Genomic DNA, 23,952 nt, shown 5'->3' on the forward strand with positions numbered 1-23,952 from the left:
ATCTTTCCAGAGTTAATAAATATACACAAGTATTTGTCTCATTAGCTAAGACTGAGCTTTATAAGGAGATTTTCTTTGAAATATATATAGAATTAAAGAGTACACCACAGACAGTTAACTTTACACCTTCATGGACTCAATTCAAAGGGAGACTACTATTTGTATCACAGTCCTTTATGCAGAAAGATTGATCCTACCATTTTCTTTTAATTTTATGTATAATTTTAAGTATAATTATGTATAATTTTATGTATAATTTTACTGCATTTTGGGAGCAACTAATGCTTTTACAAGTAATTTAACTAAGTGGGGATACAAATTCAAATTATACCCAGATTTTTAAGCATTATTCTATGAAACATATAGATTTAAAAAAAGAAAACAAACGAAAACACGTTTGCTTTAGTTCAACAACTTTTTTATCCCGAAAATAAATTCTGTTCTTATAAATTTCCAGGTTTCAACTAACACTGTCCACAGGTATAATGTATAGTACAATTTTTGTCTTTAATCAGCATGCTATTTTTGGACTTTGTCTAAAAAGAAATCTGAGAAAAAGCTTGACTTATTTCTTACAAATATATGAAAGATAACAGTAGATTTCAAAATTCAAACTAAACCACTACCCCCTCTAAAACATAGTTTGGGGTTTTTTTTACTTAATTTACTTTTGCAGGGGGACAGGGTCTCACTGTTGTCCAGGCTGGAGTACAGCGGCATGGTCATAGCTCACTATAACCTGAAACTCTTGGGCTCAAGCAATCTTCCTGCCTCAGCTTCCAGAGTACCTGGGACTACAGGTGTATGCCACCACGCCCTGCTAATTTTTTTGTAGAGATGGGGGTCTCACTGTAATGCCCAGGCTAGGCTGGTCTTATACTCCTGTGCTCAAGCGATCCTCCTGCCTCAGCCTCCCAAAGTGCTGAGATTATAGGTGTGAGCCACTGTGCCCAGCCTTAGTTTTTTTTTTTTTTTTTTTTTTTTTTTTTTTGAGACAGAGTCTCACTTTGTTGCCCAGGCTAGAGTGAGTGCCGTGGCGTCAGCCTGGCTCACAGCAACCTCAATCTCCAGGGCTCAGCGATCCTCCTGCCTCAGCCTCCCGAGTAGCTGGGACTACAGGCATTCGCCACCATGCCCGGCTAAATTTTTGTATATATATTTTTAGTTGGTCAATTAATTTCTTTCTATTTTTGGTAGAGACGGGGTCTCGCTCAGGCTGGTTTCGAACTCCTGACCTTGAGCAATACGCCCGCCTCGGCCTCCCAAAGTGCTAGGATTACAGGCGTGAGCCACCGCGCCCGGCAGTTTTGTTTTTAATAGGAATTTAACAGAAATTTTTTTTACATTGGCAGAAATAGGAGGGGTCAAGGTAAGAACACCATAAATCTACATACTGACACCTCAATTATCCCACATAGTTGGCAGAATGAAAAATTACATGCTAAATAAATTTTCCTGATAATTAAGTCACTCATATTAAACACTAAAATATCTTATTTTAGCCAGTTTTGATGGATCTGCATCTAAAACAGATTACACTTCTCCATGTCATCTTAGAATGCACTACTCTTAACCTATTTTTCATAATTTAGGACTTTGTTTACATAACAAAGCTCTCATGAGCTATATCCCTATACAAAATGAAGTGACTGATTTTTTTCTTTTTTGAAAGTTCTTCTGTCTAGTTATGTTTTCCTCCCTTTCTCCTCTCTCATTGTCAGGCTGTCAGGTAGTTCATTCTCTTCTAGGTAATTATTAATATATGTTTATCTGCTTCATGCTTTCTACTTTCCTCTGGGTTACAATGATTTATGATAAGCTAGAACTTTTTATGCCAAGGATGAAGAGGCTCTGATGAGAGGTTAAGGAACAATCTTAGAATAAGACACCTAAAATTTGGCCGGGCGCGGTGGCTCATGCCTGTAATCCCAGCACTCTGGGAGGCCAAGGCAGGAGGATCGCTCAAGGTCAGGAGTTCGAAACCAGCCTGAGCAAGAGTGAGAGCCTATCTCTACTCTAAATAGAAAGAAATTAATTGGCCAACTAATATATATAGAAAAAATTAGCCGGGCATGGTGGTGCATGCCTGTAGTCCCAGCTACTTGGGAGGCTGAGGCAGAAGGATCGCTTGAGCCCAGGAGTTTGAGGTTGCTGTGAGCTAGGCTGATGCCACGGCACTCTAGCCTAGGCAACAAAGTGAAATTCTGTCTCCAAAAAAAAAAAAAAAGACACCGGAAATTTAGTACTCAAATTTATGAAATCTCTTTTGTGTTCTGAGTAGCTGAGCTGTCATTTTAAGTGAGTTTTTTAATTTATATATAAAAAATAAGCACTAAGCTTGGAAAAAATATATATACAGGTAAAGATAAGCCGATTTACTGACCAACCACCAAAAAGAGACATCAACAAAACATAGTGGATATAAAAGCAAAGAGATACCAAGGAGCTGACACTTCTATAGCTGAATATATACCCTAGGGGTCCTCAAACTTTTTAAGGGGGGGTGGGGAGTTCACTGTCCCTCAGACTGTTGGAGAGCCGGACTATAGCTTAAAAAAAACTATGAATAAATACCTGTGAACACTGCACATATCTTATTTTGAAGTAAAAAAACAAACAGGCAAAAACACCCACATGTGGCCCACAGGCCATAGTTTGAGGACGCCTGGAATATCCTTTTCTAATAAGCAAAATTTTATCTAAGGAAACAATACCCACATTTACAAATAGTTTCTGAGAAACAGGATATCATCTGCCCTTTCAAGGTGAATGAAGAAAATGACAAGTTAAAATAAAGAGACCTAATTCCATACAGTTCCTTAAAGTCTTGGTTTTAGGTGTTTGGTAAATCTGTTTGATGAAATCAGTTAGTGAGGATGAAATTTAAAAAGTGTTATTCTACATATTTGAAGCTAAATCATAGGTCAATCCAAGATGATTAAATTCAAGGTTCAGAATTTCAATAAAAAGAAATGTTACAGAAATGCAAAATGATGAATAACACACCAAGAGCTACCTAATATAATCAAAAAGTTCCCACATATCCACTGGCAATCTATCCAAAAATATTATTTATTTATATCTCCAACTTCATTAACTTGTTCCAGTGATTAATATTCCAGAGTCACCAGTAGATGCTTATAATTATGTTTTTCCCCCCTTAAAAAAAAAAAAAATTAAGTCATCACCACGAACAGCTCCTATAGTAAATAAAGAGGAAATCAGATGCAGAAATTAAAGTAACTTCAATTTCATCAATACTATCATCCCATCTTAAATCAGAATATAAGTAGAATGAAACTGCATTGAAAACAGACCTCTGCAGATAAGAAACAGACATGGTATTCTGCTGCAAAAGTAATTTAATAATCAGAGACATTTTACAGACTTTCATAAATAGGACAGAAAGTCTGAGCCAAACATGGAACTAAACAGGAAGATGAAATACATTACTCTCATCAAACATTTCAAACCTCACTAATTTAAGTATGATTAATATAGGATACACATTTAATAAGAAACTTAAAATCTGCTGATAGTCACAAAAAGCATTCCTTAAAATATTTTCAATTTAATCAAAAAAGAACTGCTAAAAAGGACAATGCATATTTTCTTATTTTAATACTACACATTTACTATTGATATAGTCCATTAAAGAGATAGCCTGAGTTTATCTGTAAACTAATCCTGAACATGATAGGGGGTGGAAAGTGGGGGATATAAGTATTTAAAAATCAAAATAGTATGTGCTATACAGATAAACTCTAGCAAGAGAATGGAGAAAAATCTAATAATTTAGAAATTGAAGCCCCAGCACAGTGGCTCACTCCTATAATCTCCTATAGCACTTTGAGAGGACAAGGCAGAAGGATTACTTGAGGCCAGGAGTTTGAGATCAGCCTAAGAAACATAGCAAGACCCCATCTCTACAAAAAATAGAAAAACTAGCTGGATGTGGTAGTAGGCCTGTAGCTGGGCCTGTAGTCCCAGCTACTCAGGAGGCTGAGGCAGGAGGATCGCTTGAGCCCAGGAGTTTGAGGTTGTAGTGAGCTGTGATGGTGCCCTTGCACTCTACCCTGGGCAATAGAGTGAGACTCAGTCTCAGAAAAAAAAACAGTAAGTTTAAAATTAAAACTCTTCCCATAAATAATATTCAGCTTAGATTGAAGGGCAAAAGAATCAAAATTATATGGGAAGACCAGGAGAAGGGAAGGTAAAATAACATTGCTAAGCTAGAACACAAAGTCATTTTAATTTTATTTAAAATAAAATATTTCAACTAGATTCTAAATGACTTAAATTCTAAATCAATGCAAATCAGTATTTTAAATACGGGGGGAACGGGACTTTAAAACACTCCAAAAGACACTTAAAAACTTTCTTTAAAATAACTGATTCCTGTTTACTGAGTGTTTCACTGGATCCTCCATTAAACAGCATTAATAATGGCTTACTAAGTAGAATTACTCAAAAATGACTATCCCCAACAACTTTACTCATGACCTTTGAAAAAAATTACTTTTTTTACATTAAGAAAGATGTGTACTTCTCTTCACAGGACTTCTGATTTTGCTACCGCTACTAATTTCTAATTGTCTAATCAATTAATATATTTTTAAGAATAGAGCAAAACACAGAGTTTTAAAATAATTCTTATCCCAATTCTGAAATTTACCATTGTCTTCTCCTGTTGTTTTTCGTTTATCCTCTGGTGAAACATGGACCAGCTGCAGAATGAGAGGTCTCCGGGTGACAATACCAGTACCTCTGGGAAGCAGGTCCCTCCCCACTAGGCTTTCTAGCACTGAGCTCTTTCCACTGCTCTGAAAACAGAATATACAAGAGCAAAATGAGTTTCTTAATAGATTTTTTGTTAACTCAGTAAACTATACTAACAAAGCAACATACAAAAAATTTTACATATTTAAAGGAAAAATTAGTGCATACTTTTAAAAAATGAAATTTAGTTATATTTTTCTATTACATGATCTTTATTTCTTTAGGAAAAAATCAAAAACAAAAACAAAAGCCCCACTCTCTCATAATTTTCCTTTTTTGAAGCTCTCCCAACCAGGTTTCAAAAACTACATTAATATTAATATACATAAAATCATGCCTATTATATGCAAATGCTTTAAATGGGATAGTATTGCATATATTTTTCCCTAACCTACTTTTATTTTTAATGTAATGATCAGGAATATCATTCCATAGCAAAATATTAACTTCTGTGTTTAACAGTCAAACAAGACTTGAGCATGGTGGCTCACACATTGTAATCCTAACACTTTGGGAGGTTGAGGCAGGAGGATCACTTGAAGCAAGGAGTTTGAGACCAGTCTGGGTAACATCGCTACAAAAAAATTTAAAAATTAGCCAAGTGTGGTGGCATGTGCCTGTAGTCCCAGCTACTGGGGAGGCTGAGGTGGGCAGATTGCTTGAGCCCAGGAAGTTACAGGACTGCTATAATCCACACTGTAGTCCAATCTAGGCAACAGAGCATGACCTGTCTCTTTAAAAAATAATAATAATAATAGTTAAGCAGTAGTCTACTGTGTATAAAACCAAACCTCCAACTGATGGACAGTTAAGTGGTGTTTTGGTTTTTGCTATTATTAACAATGTTGCAATGAACATACCTCTGTATCTATAGCCTTACTCTCTTATCGTATTACCTTATTAGATTTATTTAGGTCATTTAAATTAAATTGCTGTTGATTAAAAAACATACAGACTTAAAGCATAGATATTGCCAGATTGCACACAAAATGGCACCAAGTTATACTTCCAAAAGTTTGTCAAAAGTTTATTCAATTTGCTGCATCCCCTTCAGTATTGGGCATTATCACTTTTTAAATCTTTGCGACTTTGATAGATGAACATTGACGGCTAATTTAAATTTATGTTCCATTATTATTGATGTCAAGCATTTTTTTGTTTAAGGGCTTTCTGTATTTCTCCTTAATGATTGCTCAAATACTAGCATTCTATATATTTTATTGTATGTATTTCTTAATTTTTAATAAAGCTCTTTATCCATAAGTATTTCATTTTTTGGTTTCAGTGTTTTCCCCCAACTTTATTTTGAAGTTTTCGATGCTACAAACAAGTTGCAAGAATAGTAACAGTGAATATTCATATCTTAACACCAAGTCACCACTTATTAATATTGACACATTTGCTTTACATCTTTCCTTACACATACACACTTAATTTCTTTTGCTGTCTACTCTAAATATTGTGGCATGAATCTACTAAGAACAAGGGCATCCTTCTATATATATAGAACCACAATACAATGATCACATTCAGGAAATTTAACACAGATTAAGGAAATTTAACACTACTAATATACAGTAATCCAATAATATATAAACCCCTATTATACATTTTTAATGTATATGGTCTCTATTAGAGTTCAAATATTTCTAAATTTGCTGTTTTTCTTAACTTTGCAATACTGTATTTTTATACAGTATATTTTTTCTGTACTGTTTTCTTAGTCAAAACTAGTACATCTTTTAATTTAATATTTTCTACAAATGCACAAATTCTAATTTCATCTGCTGTATCACACAGGATGTACAGGAAGCAGATGGCCCACTCAAATTAGGTTAATTTAAGGAGGGTTTATTTACAAAGAGACTGTTTACAAAGCTGTGGGGTAAGGCTTAGGGGAATCACAAGGGATAGTGCAGTTACCCAGGCTAGTAACAAGAGAGAAACTCTTACCACCCATAAGCCCCTAAGGAAGGCCAAGACTTTAAGAAAAGTGACACAATCAGCCCAAGGCTTCCACATACAGAAGTGTCAGAAAGGTATAAATATCGGGACTTTTATCTCCTCCTTCCTCCAATTCCTTGCCAGGGATCCCCATTTCCAAATCCAATTATTAATAGAAGGCAGGGGACATAGGGAACCATTCATGTTGTTCAGAAAGGTCCCCTATGATGAACAGGAATGCTGAGTGGATCTGGAGGGTTAAATTGAAGATTATGTGACACATCTGTGAAAATATACTTTTTGGTATTGCTAGGTTTTAATATCCAGATTTACCCCTCTCATTAAATAAAATGAGGTACTTTCTATCATTTCGTTTCTCTGAAATAATTAAAACAACATAGCAATTTCCTGTTCTAGCTGGGCACAGTGGCTCACTCCTATAAATCCTAGCACTTTGAGAGGCTGTGGAGAATGATCACTTGAGGCCTCAGGAGTACAAGATCAGCCTGAGCAATACTGAGCCTGTCTCTACAAAGAATAGAAAAATTAGCTGGCGTGGTAGCACACGCCTGTAGTCTGAGCTATTTGGGAGGCTGAGGAAAAAGGATCGCTTGAGCCCAGGAGTTTGAGGTTGCAGTGAGCTATGATGATCCCACTGCACTCTAGCCCAGGCGAAGGGAGCAAGACTCTGAGTAAAAAAAAAAAGTAAAAGAAATTTCCTGTTCTTTATGTTTGACAAAACCCATCCATAAAATAACATCTAATTTTCTTTGATTTTCAAATTTATAGAATTAACTACTCACATATTCTTAGAACTTGTTAATTTTTCTTAGTCCCAATATTTTGTCTTTTTGTTCTTTGTTCTGACTGCACTTTCCAATTACATTGTTTTATTAGTCAAATCTGTCTTTCATCAGTTTTGCTTTGTAATTTTTTTGTATTGTTAATTTCTTCTCTTCTGGGGGTCTCTTTTTTTCCTGGTGAAAGGATGCTTTATCTGTTCTTTTTTAAACCTCCTTGAGTTGAATGTTTTTAGTTTATTTCTCTAACTCAGGTACTAACACTCCCTCCCACTCCATACACAAACATACACCTCTTATCAGTCATCTTTGTCTTCCATATGAAGAGTCGTGGTTCTTTTTTTTTTGAGACAGAGTCTTACTTTGTTGCCCAGGCTAGAGTGAGTGCCATGGCGTCAGCCTAGCTCACAGCAACCTCAATCTCCTGGGCTCAAGCGATCCTACTGCTTCTGCCTCCACAGTAGCTGGGACTACAGGCATGCACCACCATGCTAATTTTTTCTATGTATTTTAGTTGGCCAATTAATTTTCTTTCTATTTTAGTAGAGACGGGGTCTCGCTCTTGCTCAGGCTGGTTTCAAACTTGTGACCTTGAGCGATCCACCCGCCTCGGCCTCCCAAAGTGCTATGATTACAGGCGTGTGTCCCATACTCCTTGACTATATTAAATATGGAATATTCCATAGTCTTATCTCTCAAAGTATTGCTGTTGAAAAGAATGGTGATAATCTGACTGTCCTTCACTTATAAGGGACTTTGTGACTTCTGCCTGCATGTCTGAAAGATGTTTATTTTTTCTTTAAAGTCCAATAATTTTTCTAGACTATGTCTCAGTGTTGCTATTTGTGTCAGTGTTCTCAGGTATGTGCTGTGCTCTTCCAAAATGTAGTTTCAAATCTGTTTGTAATTCATTAAAATGGTCTCAAAATGTAATTTTGAGTATCTGTTCTGTTCCCTGCCTAGGGTTTTCTTCTTTGGGGACTCCTATTATACATGTTAGGTCTTCCTTGCCTATTTCCAATATGTCAATTTCTATCAAATTCTTTTTACACATCTTTCATATTTTTTTTTTCATTTGTTTTTTAGAGACAAGGTCTTACTCTGTCACCCAAGCTGAAGTGCAAGGGCCAATCATAGCTCACTTCAGCCTCAAACTCCTGAGCTCATGTGATCCTTCTACCTCAGCTTCCCAAGTAGCTGAGACTACAGGCACACACTGTCATGCCTTGCTAATTTTTTTTTTTTTTTTGAGACAGAGTCGCACTCTGTTCCCCGGGCTAGAGTGCCGTGGCATCAGCCTAGCTCACAGCAACCTCAAACTCCTGGGCTCAAGTGATCCTTCTGCCTCAGCTTCCCAAGTAGCTGGGACTACAGGCAAGCACCACGATGCCCGGCTAATTTTTTCTGTATATTTTTAGTTATCCAATTAATTTCTTTCTACTTTTAATAGAGACGTGGTCTCGCTCTTGCTCATGCTGGTCTCGAACTCCTGACCTTGAGCGATCCACCCACCTCAGCCTCCCAGAGTAATTTTTTTTATTTTTTGTAGACACAAGGTCTTGCTATGTTCCTCAGGCTGGTCTCGAACTCCTTGACTCAGGCAATCCTGCCTTCTCGACCTCTAATGTGCTGAAGTAACAGGCATGAGCCACCATGCCTGGCCTTATCTTTTTTACTTTTAATGTCTTTCTCCTTTTCAACTTCTTTTACTCTTAAGGTATTATCTGATATATTTATTTATGCTTGTGTTCCTTCTAATTTGGGTCATTTCCAAAATAAATTTTATTTCTAATACCTTACTGAGTTCTACCACCTAATTTTTAAATTTTTCTTATGCAAATTTGATTTTTTGAAATGCCATGTTATCCTCATAATGTCTTTTGTCCTAATATCTCATGGTTTTCATCTGTTTTGTGGGCATGCCTTTCTTGTGTGCTTTCATTTTCTATAAGGGTCTTGTTTTTCTTTAAAAACTTTGTATGAGATTTGACAACAGTTATTTCATACTGCTGATTTTTGAAGGCTTGGTTAAGAATAGCTATTCTAACTCCACACTCTAAAACTCATTTTTGCTGTTTTCACATAGTGTTCAAAATATAGTTTCTTGCTTTCTGAGGTATCTTGGCTCTGTTTATTTCACCTACTTTTAGCTGGACTTTCTGTTTCCTTTGTCTATATTCTTCAGGGAATACTCAGTATTCAGCTGTATTCTTAGCTCTTTCTCATTCTAAGAATTGGTCCTAGAAGAATGTGGTCCTAGAAGCTTTGGTTGGTTAGTTTTAAAAGTTTTGTAAAGGGGCTCCGGTCCCTTCAGACTTTACAACAGACTTCTTTCACTCACTCATTATCAGTGTGTGCAAAAACCTTCCAAATTTCAGCTGATAATCTTAAACTGGTCCTCCAAGCTTTCCAGGATTGATTGTCTTTGGATATTTTTCAATTCAGATGTTCTTCTACTGCTTCCCCCAATACATTAATAGGTAGTAAAAATACACAGGCCCTGAAGCAGTTCACGGTTTGTCCCCAAGCTGCTGGCATATAGTCAACTACTTTTCTTGTACATGCTATCCATGTGTTTTTGGTTTTCCTATCCTATTTGTTCTGTTTTTAGGGGAAAGTCATACAGATATTTAGGAAACTATTCCACCACTGCTGTTATCTTCCCAGAATCCCTAATATGGACATTTAACCTACCTAGAAATACTGACACTAATGTTTAATCTTATAAGTTACATTACTCGGTCATAAAAAGGAATAAGGTACTGATACATGCTATAACATGGATGAACCTAAAATCCTTCTGCTAAGTGAAAGAAGTCAGTCACAAAAGACCAAATATTATTTGATCCTGTTTATATGAAATGTCCAGAATAGCCAAATCTATAGACACAAAGTAGATTATGTGGCTGTGTGGATGGCTGAGGCAGAGGGGAATGGGGATGGAATGAATGGATACAAAGGTTCTTTCTAGGAGATAATATATTTTAAAATTAGTTTATGGTAACAGTTGTGCAACTCCACAAATATCCTAAAAAACAATGAATTACACATTTCAAATAGGTGAACATTATGGCATATAAATTATATAAAGCTGTCAAAAAACAAAATAAAGGAGAATGATTTCTTAAATACATAAAATGTACAAACCATAGATGAAAGGATTGATAATTCAACTATAATAAAATTAAACTTTATTTTCCTTATATTAATAGAAAAAACAGGGAAAAAACATTTGTGATCCATATAACTGACAAAGAATTAGTACCCAAAATGTATAAATAACTCCTACAAAATAAATAAGAAAAAAATGAATAACCTACTAGAAAATAATGTGCAGAGATATGAGCAGAAACTCAAAAACAGAACTACTAGGGCCAAAAAACATAAGATGCTCAAACTCACTAATAATTGGGGGATGTAATAGAAACCACAATGAGATATCATAAATTTAACATGTGACAATACCAAATACAGACATAAACAAACTCCTCTCTGTTGAAGGGAACATAAATGGTTACAACCATCCTGAAAAGCAAGTAGCAATATCCAGTGAAAATAAGAATAAATATATCCTACAGTCTAGCAATTCCACTCCTTTATACTTTAGATAAATTTTCAAACATGTACAATGAGACATTTATAGAAATTTTCCCATTACTACTGTTTACTAAAACTCTATAGCAAACAATGAGGAATGCACAAGTGTTCCTCAACAAAAGGATAAATTGTGATATATTCCTATAATGGACCATTATATAACAGTGTAAATGAACAAATTAGGAATATGTGTGTATATGAATAAATTTCACATATTAATATAATGACTGTATTAAAAAAAACAATGGAGAAGAACATATATTGCATGACACCACTTCAAGTTTAAGACAATATCATAGATCGTTTAGATTACCTACTTATGTATTGTATATATTATGAAGTACACTGGGAATGATAAACACCAAATTCAAGAAACTGGTTCTCTCTCTCTGGGAAGGAGAAAAATTCAACTGGGTAATGTTTTATTTCTTAACCTGGGAGGCAGGTATAACAGTGTTCATAATATTATTGAAAATGTTTCAAAATAATTTTTGAATGCCTCAAATGTGGTATTGGATCTCACACTGTAGAGGTAATAAAAGGGATTAGAACATTTCCCCTTCCCTCCCATACACCAAGGAGACATTTGGTGCAGCCACACAGATTGAAAATAGCTTATAGACTAACTCCCATGTCCACCCTCCCTGTCTATACAAGTGGTCTATATTAGCTTAGTGTGCAGCTCTGCTGGAAAGCTTAAAGTACTATACTCAAGTCTGAAATACAGGGCTGTAACCAATTCAGGTAATATTTCAATTTCGTTTCACATTATCTTGGATAGGAAATAAAGGGGTCATAAAAAAACTTTTTGCTGTTCTCTTGTTCGTTCATGTTTCACTAATTTAAAAAAAATAGGTATAGGGGCTCTGAAGCACAGCGGCCTGGAACACTACTGTGGCACAGGGCCCTATTCTGGTGAGGAGCCAGGCTTCCTGATGCCCAATCCTGCACAGCTGGGCAAGTTAGAGGAGCAGCCAGAGAGAGGCACCCGGAGTCAGGCACAGCAGATCATACTGGTCCAGGTTTGCTATAAATATGCTGGTTTCGCCGGGCGCAGTGGCTCACGCCTGTAATCCTAGCACTTTGGGAGGCCGAGACGGGCAGATTGCTCAAGGTCAGGAGTTCGAAACCAGCCTGAGCGAGACCCCGTCTCTACCAAAAATAGAAAGAAATTAATTGGCCAACTAAAAAATATATATATACAAAAAATTAGCCGGGCATGGTGGCGCATGCCTGTAGTCCCAGCTACTCGGGAGGCTGAGGCAGTAGGATTGCTGAGCCCAGGAGTTTGAGGTTGCTGTGAGCCAGGCTGATGCCACGGCACTCACTCTAGCCTGGGCAACAAAGTGAGACTCTGTCTCAAAAAAAAAAAAAAATATGCTGGTTTCACTTCTGAGGCAATAAAATGCAAGAGATATTTGTGTGACCAAGTTTACTCCAGAAATGAAATGCCCAGGTTACAGGTATTTTGTGATTGGCTGTAGAACTTACACCTGACACTTAACATGCCACAGCCTACTACATTGTGAAAATATAAAGATACTTGAAATCTAAAAGTAAGCCTTATATTAAGATGAATGGGAGCACTGTGACTGGTTCTGTGTGGACTCTTGACAGCATGGTGATTCACTGAATGCTTCTAGAAACCAGAGAAACCTATAAATTAGAGAAATTATAGACCCTACATTGTTATGATAATTAGGTAGCTCAGATAGCACTTCAGACCTTACCTAAAGATTTCATTCTTGAAATAGGAAATGACCTCCATCCCTGACTCCAGTGGAGTTCTAATGTGAATAAAATGTGAGACTGAGTCATTTATTGGTAATTATAGCTCCTAAACCCCACCTAGTTGGTTAGGTTGCTGTTAAACTTTAAGTCTCATCTACCTAATGGTCACTCATGCTAACACTTGGAGATTATAGATAAATGAGTTAATACTCCCACCAAAAATCAATACATTCAAACCAAAACTTTAACACATTGTCTTTATTCCTGAGATCTGAGCAAGATTTTCAGGAGTTTTCGGCTGTCCCTGTGTTTAAGTTGATCTTTCTGCTCAGATTTAATTAATTTTGCTTAAATGTAAATCTGTAGAATGGAATGACCAAATTTCTGTTGTTGTTGAGACACAGTCTCACTTTGCTGCCTGAGCTAGAGTGCCATGGCGTCAGCCTAGCTCACAGCAACCTCAAACTCCTGGGCTCAAGCGATCCTTCTGCCTCAGTCTCCCGAGTAGCTGGTACTACAGGCATGCGCCAGCATGCCCGGCTAGTGAGTGAGTGAGTGAGTGTGAGTGTGTGTGTATGTATGTATAGTTTAGTGTGTGTGTATGTATGTATGTATAGTTTAGTGTGTGTGTATGTATGTATGTATGTATGTATGTATAGTTTAGTTCTCCAGCTAATTTCTTTCTATTTTTTAGTAGAAACAGGGTCTCGCTCTTGCTCAAGCTGGTCTCAAACTCCTGAGCTCAAACAATCTTCCCGCCTCGGCCTCCCAGAGTGCTAGGATTACAGGCGTGAGCCTCGGCACCTGGCCCAAATTTTTTTTTTAATAAAACAAAAAACACATCACCTCCCCAAAAGAAGGAAAAAAAAAAAAAACAGAATGGTTATAGTAGGGATGGAGACAGAATTTGATATAATCACAATTTTCCTAGGAACTGTAAATATTAAACATTTCTCCATGCATGCAACATTTACTGTTGCAGATTGGAAGGTGGAGGCCACTCTGATTCTCCTTTTCTTTTAAGAAACCTGTTTTTTCCCCTCTTCTTTCTAGTTAGAAGCTTGTAGTATTCTGTTGTTTTGCTTTGATTTCAGAAATTTAACCATGGTTGGGCGAGCATGGTGGCTCAGGCCTGTAATCCTAGCACGTTGGGAGGCCAAGGCGGGTGGATTGCTCGAGGTCACAAGTTCGAAACCAGCCTGAGCAAGAGCGAGACCCCGTCTCTACTAAAAAAAGAGAAAGAAATGAGCTGGACAACTAAAAATATATAGAAAAAATTAGCTGGGCATTGTGGCACATGCTACCTGTAGTCCCAGCTACTCGGGAGGCTGAGGCAGGAGGATTGCTTGAGCCCAGGAGTTTGAGGTTGCTGTGAGCTAGGCTGACACCACAGCACTCTAGCCCGGGCAGCGGAGTGAGACTCTGTTTCAAAAAAAAAAATTAAGAAATTTAACCAGGGTTATGTCTCTTCTTTCAATATTTATGTCCAGCAATTGAGACCAGAAAATATCTTATTTCAGCTCTGGGGAAGTTTTGCCTATTATTTGTTTGATCACCATTTCTTTTGTCTTCTGCTCCAAGTGCTCTTTCTCAGTCATCGAAGATCAGGACTTTGGCTCTCTTAGATCTCACCTTCAAGTCTCTTATCTCGTAATAAATTCCATAACCACTAGGTGAGGTGGTTCACACCTATAATCCCAGCACTTTGCAAAAAAAATTTAAAAATTAGCCAGGCATGGTGGTGCCTGCTGCTAGTCCCAGCTACTAGGGAGGCTGAGGCAAGAGGATCTCTTGATCCCAGAGTTCAAGGCTGCGGTGAGCTCTGATTCCATCACTGCACTCCAGCCTGGGTGACAGAGGAAGACCCTGCCTCTTTAAAAAAAAAAAAAAAAAAGTGATTTTCTTAAAAATGTCATCAGATAGCATTCTTCTGACATTTTCTTTGCACATTAAAAATATAAGAATATTTCTAACAATTCCCCCTAAAAAGCTCTCTCTTCACAATATAAAAAGGAAAGGGCAACACATAAATAATGATAAATGGCAGCCAGGGAAGATGACTGGGAGCAATGGGAACTGTGGCTAAGTAGATATTGGCCTACCCACCAAAAGCATCCATTGAGAATGTGGACCCAATGTTGTCATATTTTGTTTGTTTTTTCTTTTTAAAGGAAAAAACAGAAATCTAAGGCCTTTCAGTATTTTTAAACAGTGGCAACTAATTCATTTCTTTTAAATATATGTCAGCACAATGCAGAACAAATAAAACATATCTGTGAGCTCCCAATTTTTTATCTTTCACCTAGACTCAGTATCATAGTGCTGGATTCTTCAACAACTGATTAGATCAGCGCTTGTTTTCCCCTCATATTAATAATTTAAATACCCAGTGTCCACACTCTTTCCAGGAAGATGAGTAGCCACAGGAGTTCCAAAGTGGCAAAATCAGAGCTGGCTTGCTTTGAAAATAGGGCACTATTGGCACTCACAGGTCTCCAGCTTATTTCATCTCCACCGACTTCCAAAGTTGACTCAATATCCTGTATTATATTTAGAAGCTAAAGATCTGTGTACCTGGTCTCAGTGTCATCTTTTCAGTTTTTTCTAAGTTGCACTGTATTGGGATTTTTAGTGCTTTGAACTTATATTTTGAGATGTGGCCTTTCACTGAAAAGGTTGTTATATTTTCAGCTCTTTTTCTCTAATATCTAGCATCAGTTGGGGGTGAGAAGTTATAGATGTTCATTTATGCCACATTAACCAAGGCTGATTCATTTTGTAACTTCTAAGTTTCTACTTTTCATTATATAAAACAGACCCCTCAATTCTTTATTTTGATATTAATATAACAGATAAAGACATCCTCTTAATTTTTTAACTTTTATTTTAAAATAATTTTAGATTTACAGAAGACACTTCCTTAATATCTGTTTCACTTAATTTAAATAAAATATTTCTCTCTTTTTAAATGTTTCTAACAGGGAAATACTTCATTCTATAAAACAGAATAAGTGCTCCCTAAATAAAATATTTTTAAGAGTGTCCTTAGAATTGTTAACATTATGGTATTTAAAATAGCTAAACTAAAATGTTTACCCTATAGCTCAAACCCCTAACCTAATGACAAAATGTAAACTTGAAGTTTAAACCACTTTATAATCCGTGGAGCTAAAATGCTTTTTTTTTTTAAGAGACAAGGTCTTGCTATGTTGCCCAGCCTGCAAGTACAATGACTATTCACAGAAACAATTATAGCCTCAGATTCCTGGACTCAAGCAAACCTTCTACCTCAGCCTCCCAAGTAGCTGGGACTATAGATACTTGCCACCTTGCCCAGTTTAAAATGTGGTTCTTATACTGAACATATAACTCAAAAATATTAACATATCAACCAGAATCCAAACATTCTAAAATGTTACAGACCTAGCCATACTTAAGGAGGAATTTTTTCTTGGTTATAAAACTATATGAACAGTGCTCTCTGGATCAAAGAAAAGAGTAAGAGATTTAGATATCTGATAAGGCCATGAACTTTAACAGCAAAAGTAATATCCATAAAAATTCCCACTGTTTCCATAAAAACAGAGAAATATGAGGTAAGTGACATAAATCTACACATCCAAGATGCTCAATGAACTCAAAGCAGGATAAACACAAAGAGGTCCACATTGAGACAAATTATGATCAATCTGATGAAAGACAAAAGCAAATGTTGAAAGAGGCAAGAGAGAAGCAGAAAAGCAACTTGTCATGTACAAGGGATCCTCAATAAGATTAACAATAGATACAAATGATTTCTCATCAGAAACCATGGGGGCCAGAGGCAGTAAGGATGGCTTAAAGTGCTGAAAGAAAAAACTTGTCAACCAAAAAATTCATGTCTTAGTATTGTTAGGATGACAATACTCTCCAAAGTAATCTACAAACTCAATCTAATCCCTATCAAAATCCCAAGGGTCTTGTTTACAGAAAAGGAAAAGCCAAATCTAAACTTCATATGGAATGGCAAGGGACACTAAACAGTCAAAACAATCTTGAAAAAAATAGAACAAAGTTGGGAGATTCACACTTTTCAGTTTCAAAATATACTACAAGCCGGGCGCGGTGGCTCACGCCTGTAATCCTAGCACTCTGGGAGGCTGAGGTGGGCGGATTGCTCGAGGTCAGGAGTTTGAAACCAGCCTGAGCAAGAGCAAGACTCTGTCTCTACTATAAATAGAAAGAAATTAATTGGCCAACTAATATATATAGAAAAAATTAGCCGGGCATGGTGGTGCATGCCTGTAATCCCAGATAATCAGGAGGCTGAGGCAGAAGGATCGCTTGAGCCCAGGAGTTTGAGGTTGCTGTGAGCTAGGCTGATGCCTCGGCACTCACTCTAGCCTAGGCAACAAAGTGAGACTCTGTCTCAAAAAAAAAAAAAAATATATATATATATATATATATATATGCACACTACAAAGCTACAGTAATCAAAGCAGTGTGGTATTGGCATAAGGATAGACATATGGAAAAGAACTGAGAGCCCAGAAATAAACCCATACATCTATATGGTCAACTGATTTTCAACAATAGTGCCAAGACTATTCAATGGGGAAAGAAGAGGCTCTTCAATAAATGGTGCTAGGTCAACTGGATAGGAATATGCAAAAGAAAGAAGTTGGACCCCTACCTCATACCATACAAAAATTTACTCAAAAGAATCAAAGACTAAATGTAAGAGCTAAAACTATAAAATCCTTAGAAAAAAATATGAAATAATAAAACTTCATGACCTTAGATTTGGTGATACCTTAGATATCAAAAGCACAAGCAACAAAAAATATAGAGAGATAAATTGGACTTGATCAGAATTAAAAACTTTTGTGCGTCAGTATCAAGAAAGTGAAAAGACATGCTGCGCATGGTGGCTCACTCCTATAATCCTAGCACTTTGGGAGGCCAAGGTGGGAGGACTTCTTGAGGCCAGTAGTTTGAGACCAGCTCTGAAACAAGAGTGAGACCCCATCTCTCCAAAAAAAAGAGAAAATTAGCCTGTAGTCCCAGCTACTCGGGGGGTGCTGAAGCAAGAGGGTCACTTTAGCCCACGAGTATAAGGCTGCAGTGAGCTATGATGACACCAATTCACTCTAGCCCAAGCAACAGGGAGAGACTCTGTCTTAAAAAAATAAATAAATAAAAAGTGAAAAGTCAAGGTTCAGAATGGGAGAAAATATTTGTAAATCAGGTTTTGTTAAGGGTCTAGTATCCAGAATATATAAAAAACTCTTACAACTCAAAATAAAGAGACAACAACTGCAACAAGCACATGAAAAGATGTTCAACATCATTATCATTAGGGAAATGCAAAGCAAAACCACAATGAGGCCGGCGCGGTGGCTCACGCCTGTAATCCTAGCTCTCTGGGAGGCCGAGGCGGGCGGATTGCTCGAGGTCAGGAGTTCAAAACCAGCCTGAGCAAGAGCGAGACCCCGTCTCTACTATAAATAGAAAGAAACTAATTGGCCAACTGATATATATATATAAAAATTAGCCAGGCATGGTGGCGCATGCTTGTAGTCCCAGCTACTCGGGAGGCTGAGACAGAAGGATCGCTCGAGCCCAGGAGTTTGAGGTTGCTGTGAGCTAGGCTGATGCGACGGCACTCACTCTAGCCTGGGCAACAAAGCAAGACTCTGTCTCAAAAAAAAAAAAAAAAAAAAACACAATGAGATTCCACTTCACAGCCATTAGGATGATGATAATCAAAAAGACACATGTGCCTTGTACACTTGGGTGGAGATGCCTTGTACACTTGGGTGGAAAAGAAAAATAAAAAAAAAAAAAAAAAAAAAGACACATGATTTAACAAAGGTTGACAAGGATATAGGAAAACCAAAACCCTTGTATATTGCTGGTGGGAACTGTAAAATGGGGCAGGTGCCGTGGAAAAGTTTGGTGGTTCTTCAAAAAGTTACACAGAATTAACACAGAACCTAGCTCTTTTACTCCTAGGCATATACCAAAAGAACTGACAATAGGTACTCAAACAAATACCTGTATGCAACTGTTCAAAGCAGCACTATTCACAATAGCAAAAAAGGAAGAAATAACTCAATTACCCATCAGTGGATGACTGAATAAACAAAATGTGGTTTATACATGTAATGGAATATTACTCAGCCATTAAATGAAGTCCTGGTACCATGCTACAATGTGAATCAACCATGTTATGCTAAGTGAAAGAAGCCTGACATAAATCATCATGTATTGTATGATTCTACTTCTATGAAATCCAGAACATTTAAAATTATAGACAAAGAAAGTAGATTGGTGGTTGCTATGGGCTGAGGGACTGGAAGAATGGGGCGTGACTGCCTAATGGGTACAGAGTTTTCTTTTGTAATGAAAATGTTTTAGACCTAGATAGAGGTGGTGGTTTCACATTATGAATGTACTAAATGCCACTGAATTGTATACTTTTAAATGATTAATTTTATGTTATGTAAATTTCACCTCAATATTTTTAATTAAAAAAAAGCAGCTCATGATCTATACTAAGAAACTACAGAAAAAAAGAAAGGGAGTAAGTTTATCTAAGAACACTCACAAGAAAACAATGCATCACAAGGAATAAAACTATAATCAGTAAATGCTAAAATGCAGATAGCAGTGCTCATGGGAAAAAAAGAGGCATCAAACTATGAAAAGAGTCAGTGGTAGGAAAAGGAAATGGGATAGGGATATAACGGTGCCTTTTTTCAAATAAAAAATTCCAGAATGATTTAAGGCTTTACAAGTGAATAAATAAATAAATAACAACTACTGGTAAGGGTATGCAGAAACTGGAACCCTCGTACACTACCAAAGGGAATGTAAAATGTTGGAAAACTGTGGAAAACATGTTGGCAATTTTTCAAAAAGTTAAACATAAGATTATCAGATGACCCAGCCACTGCACTCCTAGGTATATCCCCAAGAGAACTGAAAACACATAAAATTCACACAAAAGCTAGTAAACAAATGTTCACAGCAGCATTATTCATTATACCAAAAAGCAGAAACAACCCAAATGTCCATCAATTGATGAATGGATAAACAAACTGTGGTATATCTATACAATGGAATATTATTCAGCCATGCTACATGCTGGATGAAGCTAAAAAAACATTATGTTGAGCAAAAGAAGCCAGATACAAAAGACCACAGACAGCATGATTCCATTAATACGAAATGACCAATAAGCAAATCTATAGAGAAAGAAAGTAGATTAGTGACTGCCAGGGACTGGGAGAGAGCAAATGGGGAAGTGACTGCTAGTGAGTATGAGGTTTTTGGGGGGAGTAATGAAAACATTCTGGAATTACATAGTGATGATGGTTGCACAATCTTGTGAATATACTAAAAACCACTGAATTGTACACTTTACAATGGTGAATTTTGTTACATGAACAAAATATTTGTTATATTTGAATTTTTTAAATGTAAAATAAAAAACAAGTTGGTTTGCAAATTGGTCATTAAAATCCAAATTGCTTTTCCTTTTACATTTGCCAGAAGATAGAGTGCGGAAATCACTGAAATAAAAGGCAAAGTGAAAAGTACATTACTAGCAACACTAAGCCAGAGTCTCAGGTTAATGTCATCTGCATTGGGATGCCTATATCGGATGGTTTGGATTACATACCTGGAGGGCTCCCCTTTCCAATTCTCAACTTAAGAAATAGTGATTAAATTTCCCAAGTTGAGTCACAAAAGTTGTTTTAAGTCTTATCTCCTTCTCCACCTGCAAAGTACACCAGGGTCTAAAAGTATCAACCTTCTCTCTCCCCATTCTCTGTTCTTTTCACACAGACGATCTCAGCTAGAGAAAGAGGAAAGCAATTTATTTAGCTAAATCATAAAAAATGTAAATAACTGACAGCTGTAAACATGATTCCTTCTCCTTAACTCCTCCAAGTCCCTAGCCTCCAAATAAGTATTATTTGGGCAATTTAAGAAATCAAGTTTAAAACATTTAGGGATTGGCACAGGTTGCCTGGGAAGTGATATTTTACAGCAAGAATGCCACTAAATCAACATGGTACTGGATAGTGGTATGCCGTAGATTCAACTTTCCTGAATTATACCTGCTTTTCCCAGTATCGTACATTTTAAAATCCAATGACTGACTAGTGTACTTTTCAAATTACAAACTATGAACCATCTGCATCAGAATCACCTATGGTGCCTTGCCCACCTCAGACTTATAAAATCAAAATCTCTGGGGATAGGACCCAGAAAAGTTTATTTCCAAAGTGATTCTTATACACACTCAAGTTCAAGAATCACTGTTCTAAAAAGTTCGACAAGATAGGATGGGCCACCACTTTAGGTATACATAATGTGTAAGATAGAGACTACACTTGTATTATGAAGACCATTACTGAGTTTACTAGTCAGAACTAAGTACAAAACACTTGCATATCTGGAACTCATTCACTATACACTACTCTATTAAATATAAATGTGAGGTGTTACACAACATCAAAAGAATAAAAACGGCAGACATTCCAAAGTAACTGTGTAGTATTCAAAGTAGATTTTTTTTTCAATGCATTGAGGAAAATATGGGAAAAAGGAAATTGTTTCTAGTCTTTATTTTTTCTGTGCTTGAAAAATAAAGGGCTGAATTTCAGCTATTTAATTATAAGGACATGGACTGGAGATAACTCTCGTTAAATCAAGTCAAAAAACTGATCCCTTGAGAAATTTCAAACAACATGCAAACGTGGCATATAACTGTCACTACTAGGATGGTTTTTATTAGCACATGTTAATGGCTTTCAGAAGGATGGAATCTTTACTTTTCTCCCCTGGCTCTATTTTGCCAACTAACAGGTCTAATGACTGAAATAAACTATTTTGTTTAAGAAAAATCTTTCTTAAACTATTTATGCTGACACACTATAGCCCTGATTCCTGTACTGCTTCATGCTCAAAAAGCACTGAGAATTTCTTTATAACATATATGGAAAGTTTCTGGTCTGCAACTAGGCAACACTTGCAAATTACTACAAAGATGATTTAATGTATATTATCTCCTCTATTTCTATTTACAAAAACAGATCAGTTGTGATGATAAAAGTCCCAGTGTTCTAAAATATTACCTAGTTTGAGTGAGCAATATTTATTCATTCAAAATATTTATGGAGCACCAATTACATGCCCCAGACTGAACAAAATATGCTCAATAAAAATATTGCTCATAATTTATTATATTTGATTCTGAGTCTCCAATCATTACAAATATTGTTACAAATAACAGAATACACTATTGGTACCAATCCTACAGCAGACCAAGGAAATTTGTTTCTAAAATAACTTATTGCTTTAACTATTTAAAAGCCAAAAAAAGTACAGGTGTCTATGGTTTACAAGGTTTGCAGTGTTTGGATATCCACTAATACTTTGAACAGTAAGCTCCTTCTTATAACATTTACACCCTACATTTTTATTTTGTAGCAAGATGTAGCAATGCACCTCATAGAAAATGATAGGGAAACCACCACCTTCTGAAAGAAAAGATACTATTAAGAAATGAAAGCACTTAAAATCGATATGTTAAAGTAATCTCCAAAATGTGCTTCCCTGAACTCTAATATTAATAAAAATCCTATGACTCCTCTTCAGTCACGAAAAGCAGGAGAGAAAATGAACCTTAACAGTTCTGTCACTCATTTATTATCTCGACATTTATGCACATAAAAATTTATGAGGTTATCTATGAGACCCAATATGAGAAGGCCACAGAACCTGATGCCCAATTTAGGTCACGATCACAAAACTGTGGAAGACAAAAACTACAGCCTACGCCGAAAATTAGATATTCCTTCCTAATATCTACAGAACTCCAGGTACACATGGGAATTTATTATTATTATTATTATTATTTTTAACACTGCTTCGGCGTTCTCGAAACCTGGAGGGGTTATACCGCAGGAAAACACTCTGGCAATGCACAGCAGTGGTCTCTCAGCCTAGACGGCGCGGTTCCAAAACCGACTCTGCAGCCCTTGATCAAGGCAAAGAGGGAAATAAAACACCCCGCCGCGCAGAAGCCAGCCGAGACCCGGCCAGCCAGCCCACCACGAGCCCAGCGCGGCCCCGGTACCCCGCGCGTCCCCCAGGTGCCCTTGGAAGCAGCAGCCCGAGGACCACGCCGCGCCCGGTCCCAGCGGACTCCAGTTCCGCCCGCCGACCGATCCTTCCCACTCCCAGCCCCCGGGGCCCGCCGGGCCTGCCGCGCCGGCTCCGCCCCTCGCCGCTCGGCCGGGCCCCGGATTCTCCGCCTTGGTGCAACGCAGCCCCGGGCGGGCAGGCGCGGCGGAGCCGGGAGAGCCCCGGGGCCCCAGCAGGGTCCTGCCCCCACAGGCCGCCAAGGCTGACCCAGAAGAGGGCACTGCAGCCCACACCAGGCCTGCGTCCCGGGCTCTGGCCTGGGCGAACGCCGCCCTCGTCTCTCACCTGCGTCCCCACCACGACGATCTGAGGCAGCTGGATGATGTCGGCGCCCACGGTGTTGAAGACGTCCTGGAGCTTGTTGATGACAGGAATTAGCGCCTCCATGACTCAGAAAACACGGGACCCCCGCCCGCCCGGCCGCCGCAATGAATGGGGCCGGGGCCCAGAATTCGCCTCCTTCCTCCTCTCCTCCGCCCTCTCCTCGGGAGCCGGCACCCATTGGACCCGACCCGCCCGCTACCTGCCCCCTCCCGGCAGGCCATGCGCCATGAGGGGGGCGGGAAAGAACAAAGCCTGCTGGGAGTTGTAGTTCTGGCATGGGGGACGCGCTTGCCTACGGCTTCCAGAAGGCTGCGCGGCACGGGCGGGCCGGGAGCAAGGATGGAGGGGTGCATGGGGCGGGGATGTTTCCCCGCCTCCTGTCCAAAGGCTAGGATTGAGGCCAGGAGAGTAGGATAGGAGAAATACACTCATGCTTGTCCTCAAAATATGATGGATTTGAAAATGCCGGGTGTAATTATGTGTTAAGTGCAGCGATATTTCTCTTGATTATCCAGTGTCATTTCCTTATGAGGAGCTTTTTAAAAAAGGACAGGTTGGAAAAGCTTAATCAAAGAAT

The 23,952-nt window shown here is 37.9% G+C and overlaps 1 protein-coding gene across 9 annotated transcripts in view; it reads right to left on the bottom strand.

Annotated features, from left to right (window-relative positions):
* DNM1L (dynamin 1 like) overlaps positions 1 to 23,568 on the bottom strand; it is a 53,565-nt gene extending 29,997 nt beyond the window's left edge. For 7 of the 9 annotated variants that reach the window (XM_012789244.3, XM_012789242.3, XM_012789246.3 and 4 more), the window contains exons 1-2: positions 23,337 to 23,568; positions 4,676 to 4,823 (exon numbers count right to left, since the gene is read on the bottom strand). In XM_012789244.3, coding sequence (XP_012644698.1) covers positions 4,676 to 4,823; positions 23,337 to 23,438 — 250 coding nt within the window. In that variant the 5' untranslated portion in view covers positions 23,439 to 23,568. The remainder of the gene's footprint in view (positions 1 to 4,675; positions 4,824 to 23,336) is intronic. The other 2 variants (XM_012789248.3, XM_012789247.3) reach the window with 2 other exon arrangements.
* Between the last annotated feature and the right edge of the window lie 384 nt (positions 23,569 to 23,952).

This window comes from Microcebus murinus, chromosome 10 (assembly GCF_040939455.1).
Source record: "Microcebus murinus isolate Inina chromosome 10, M.murinus_Inina_mat1.0, whole genome shotgun sequence".
Classification (NCBI taxonomy): domain Eukaryota; kingdom Metazoa; phylum Chordata; class Mammalia; order Primates; family Cheirogaleidae; genus Microcebus; species Microcebus murinus.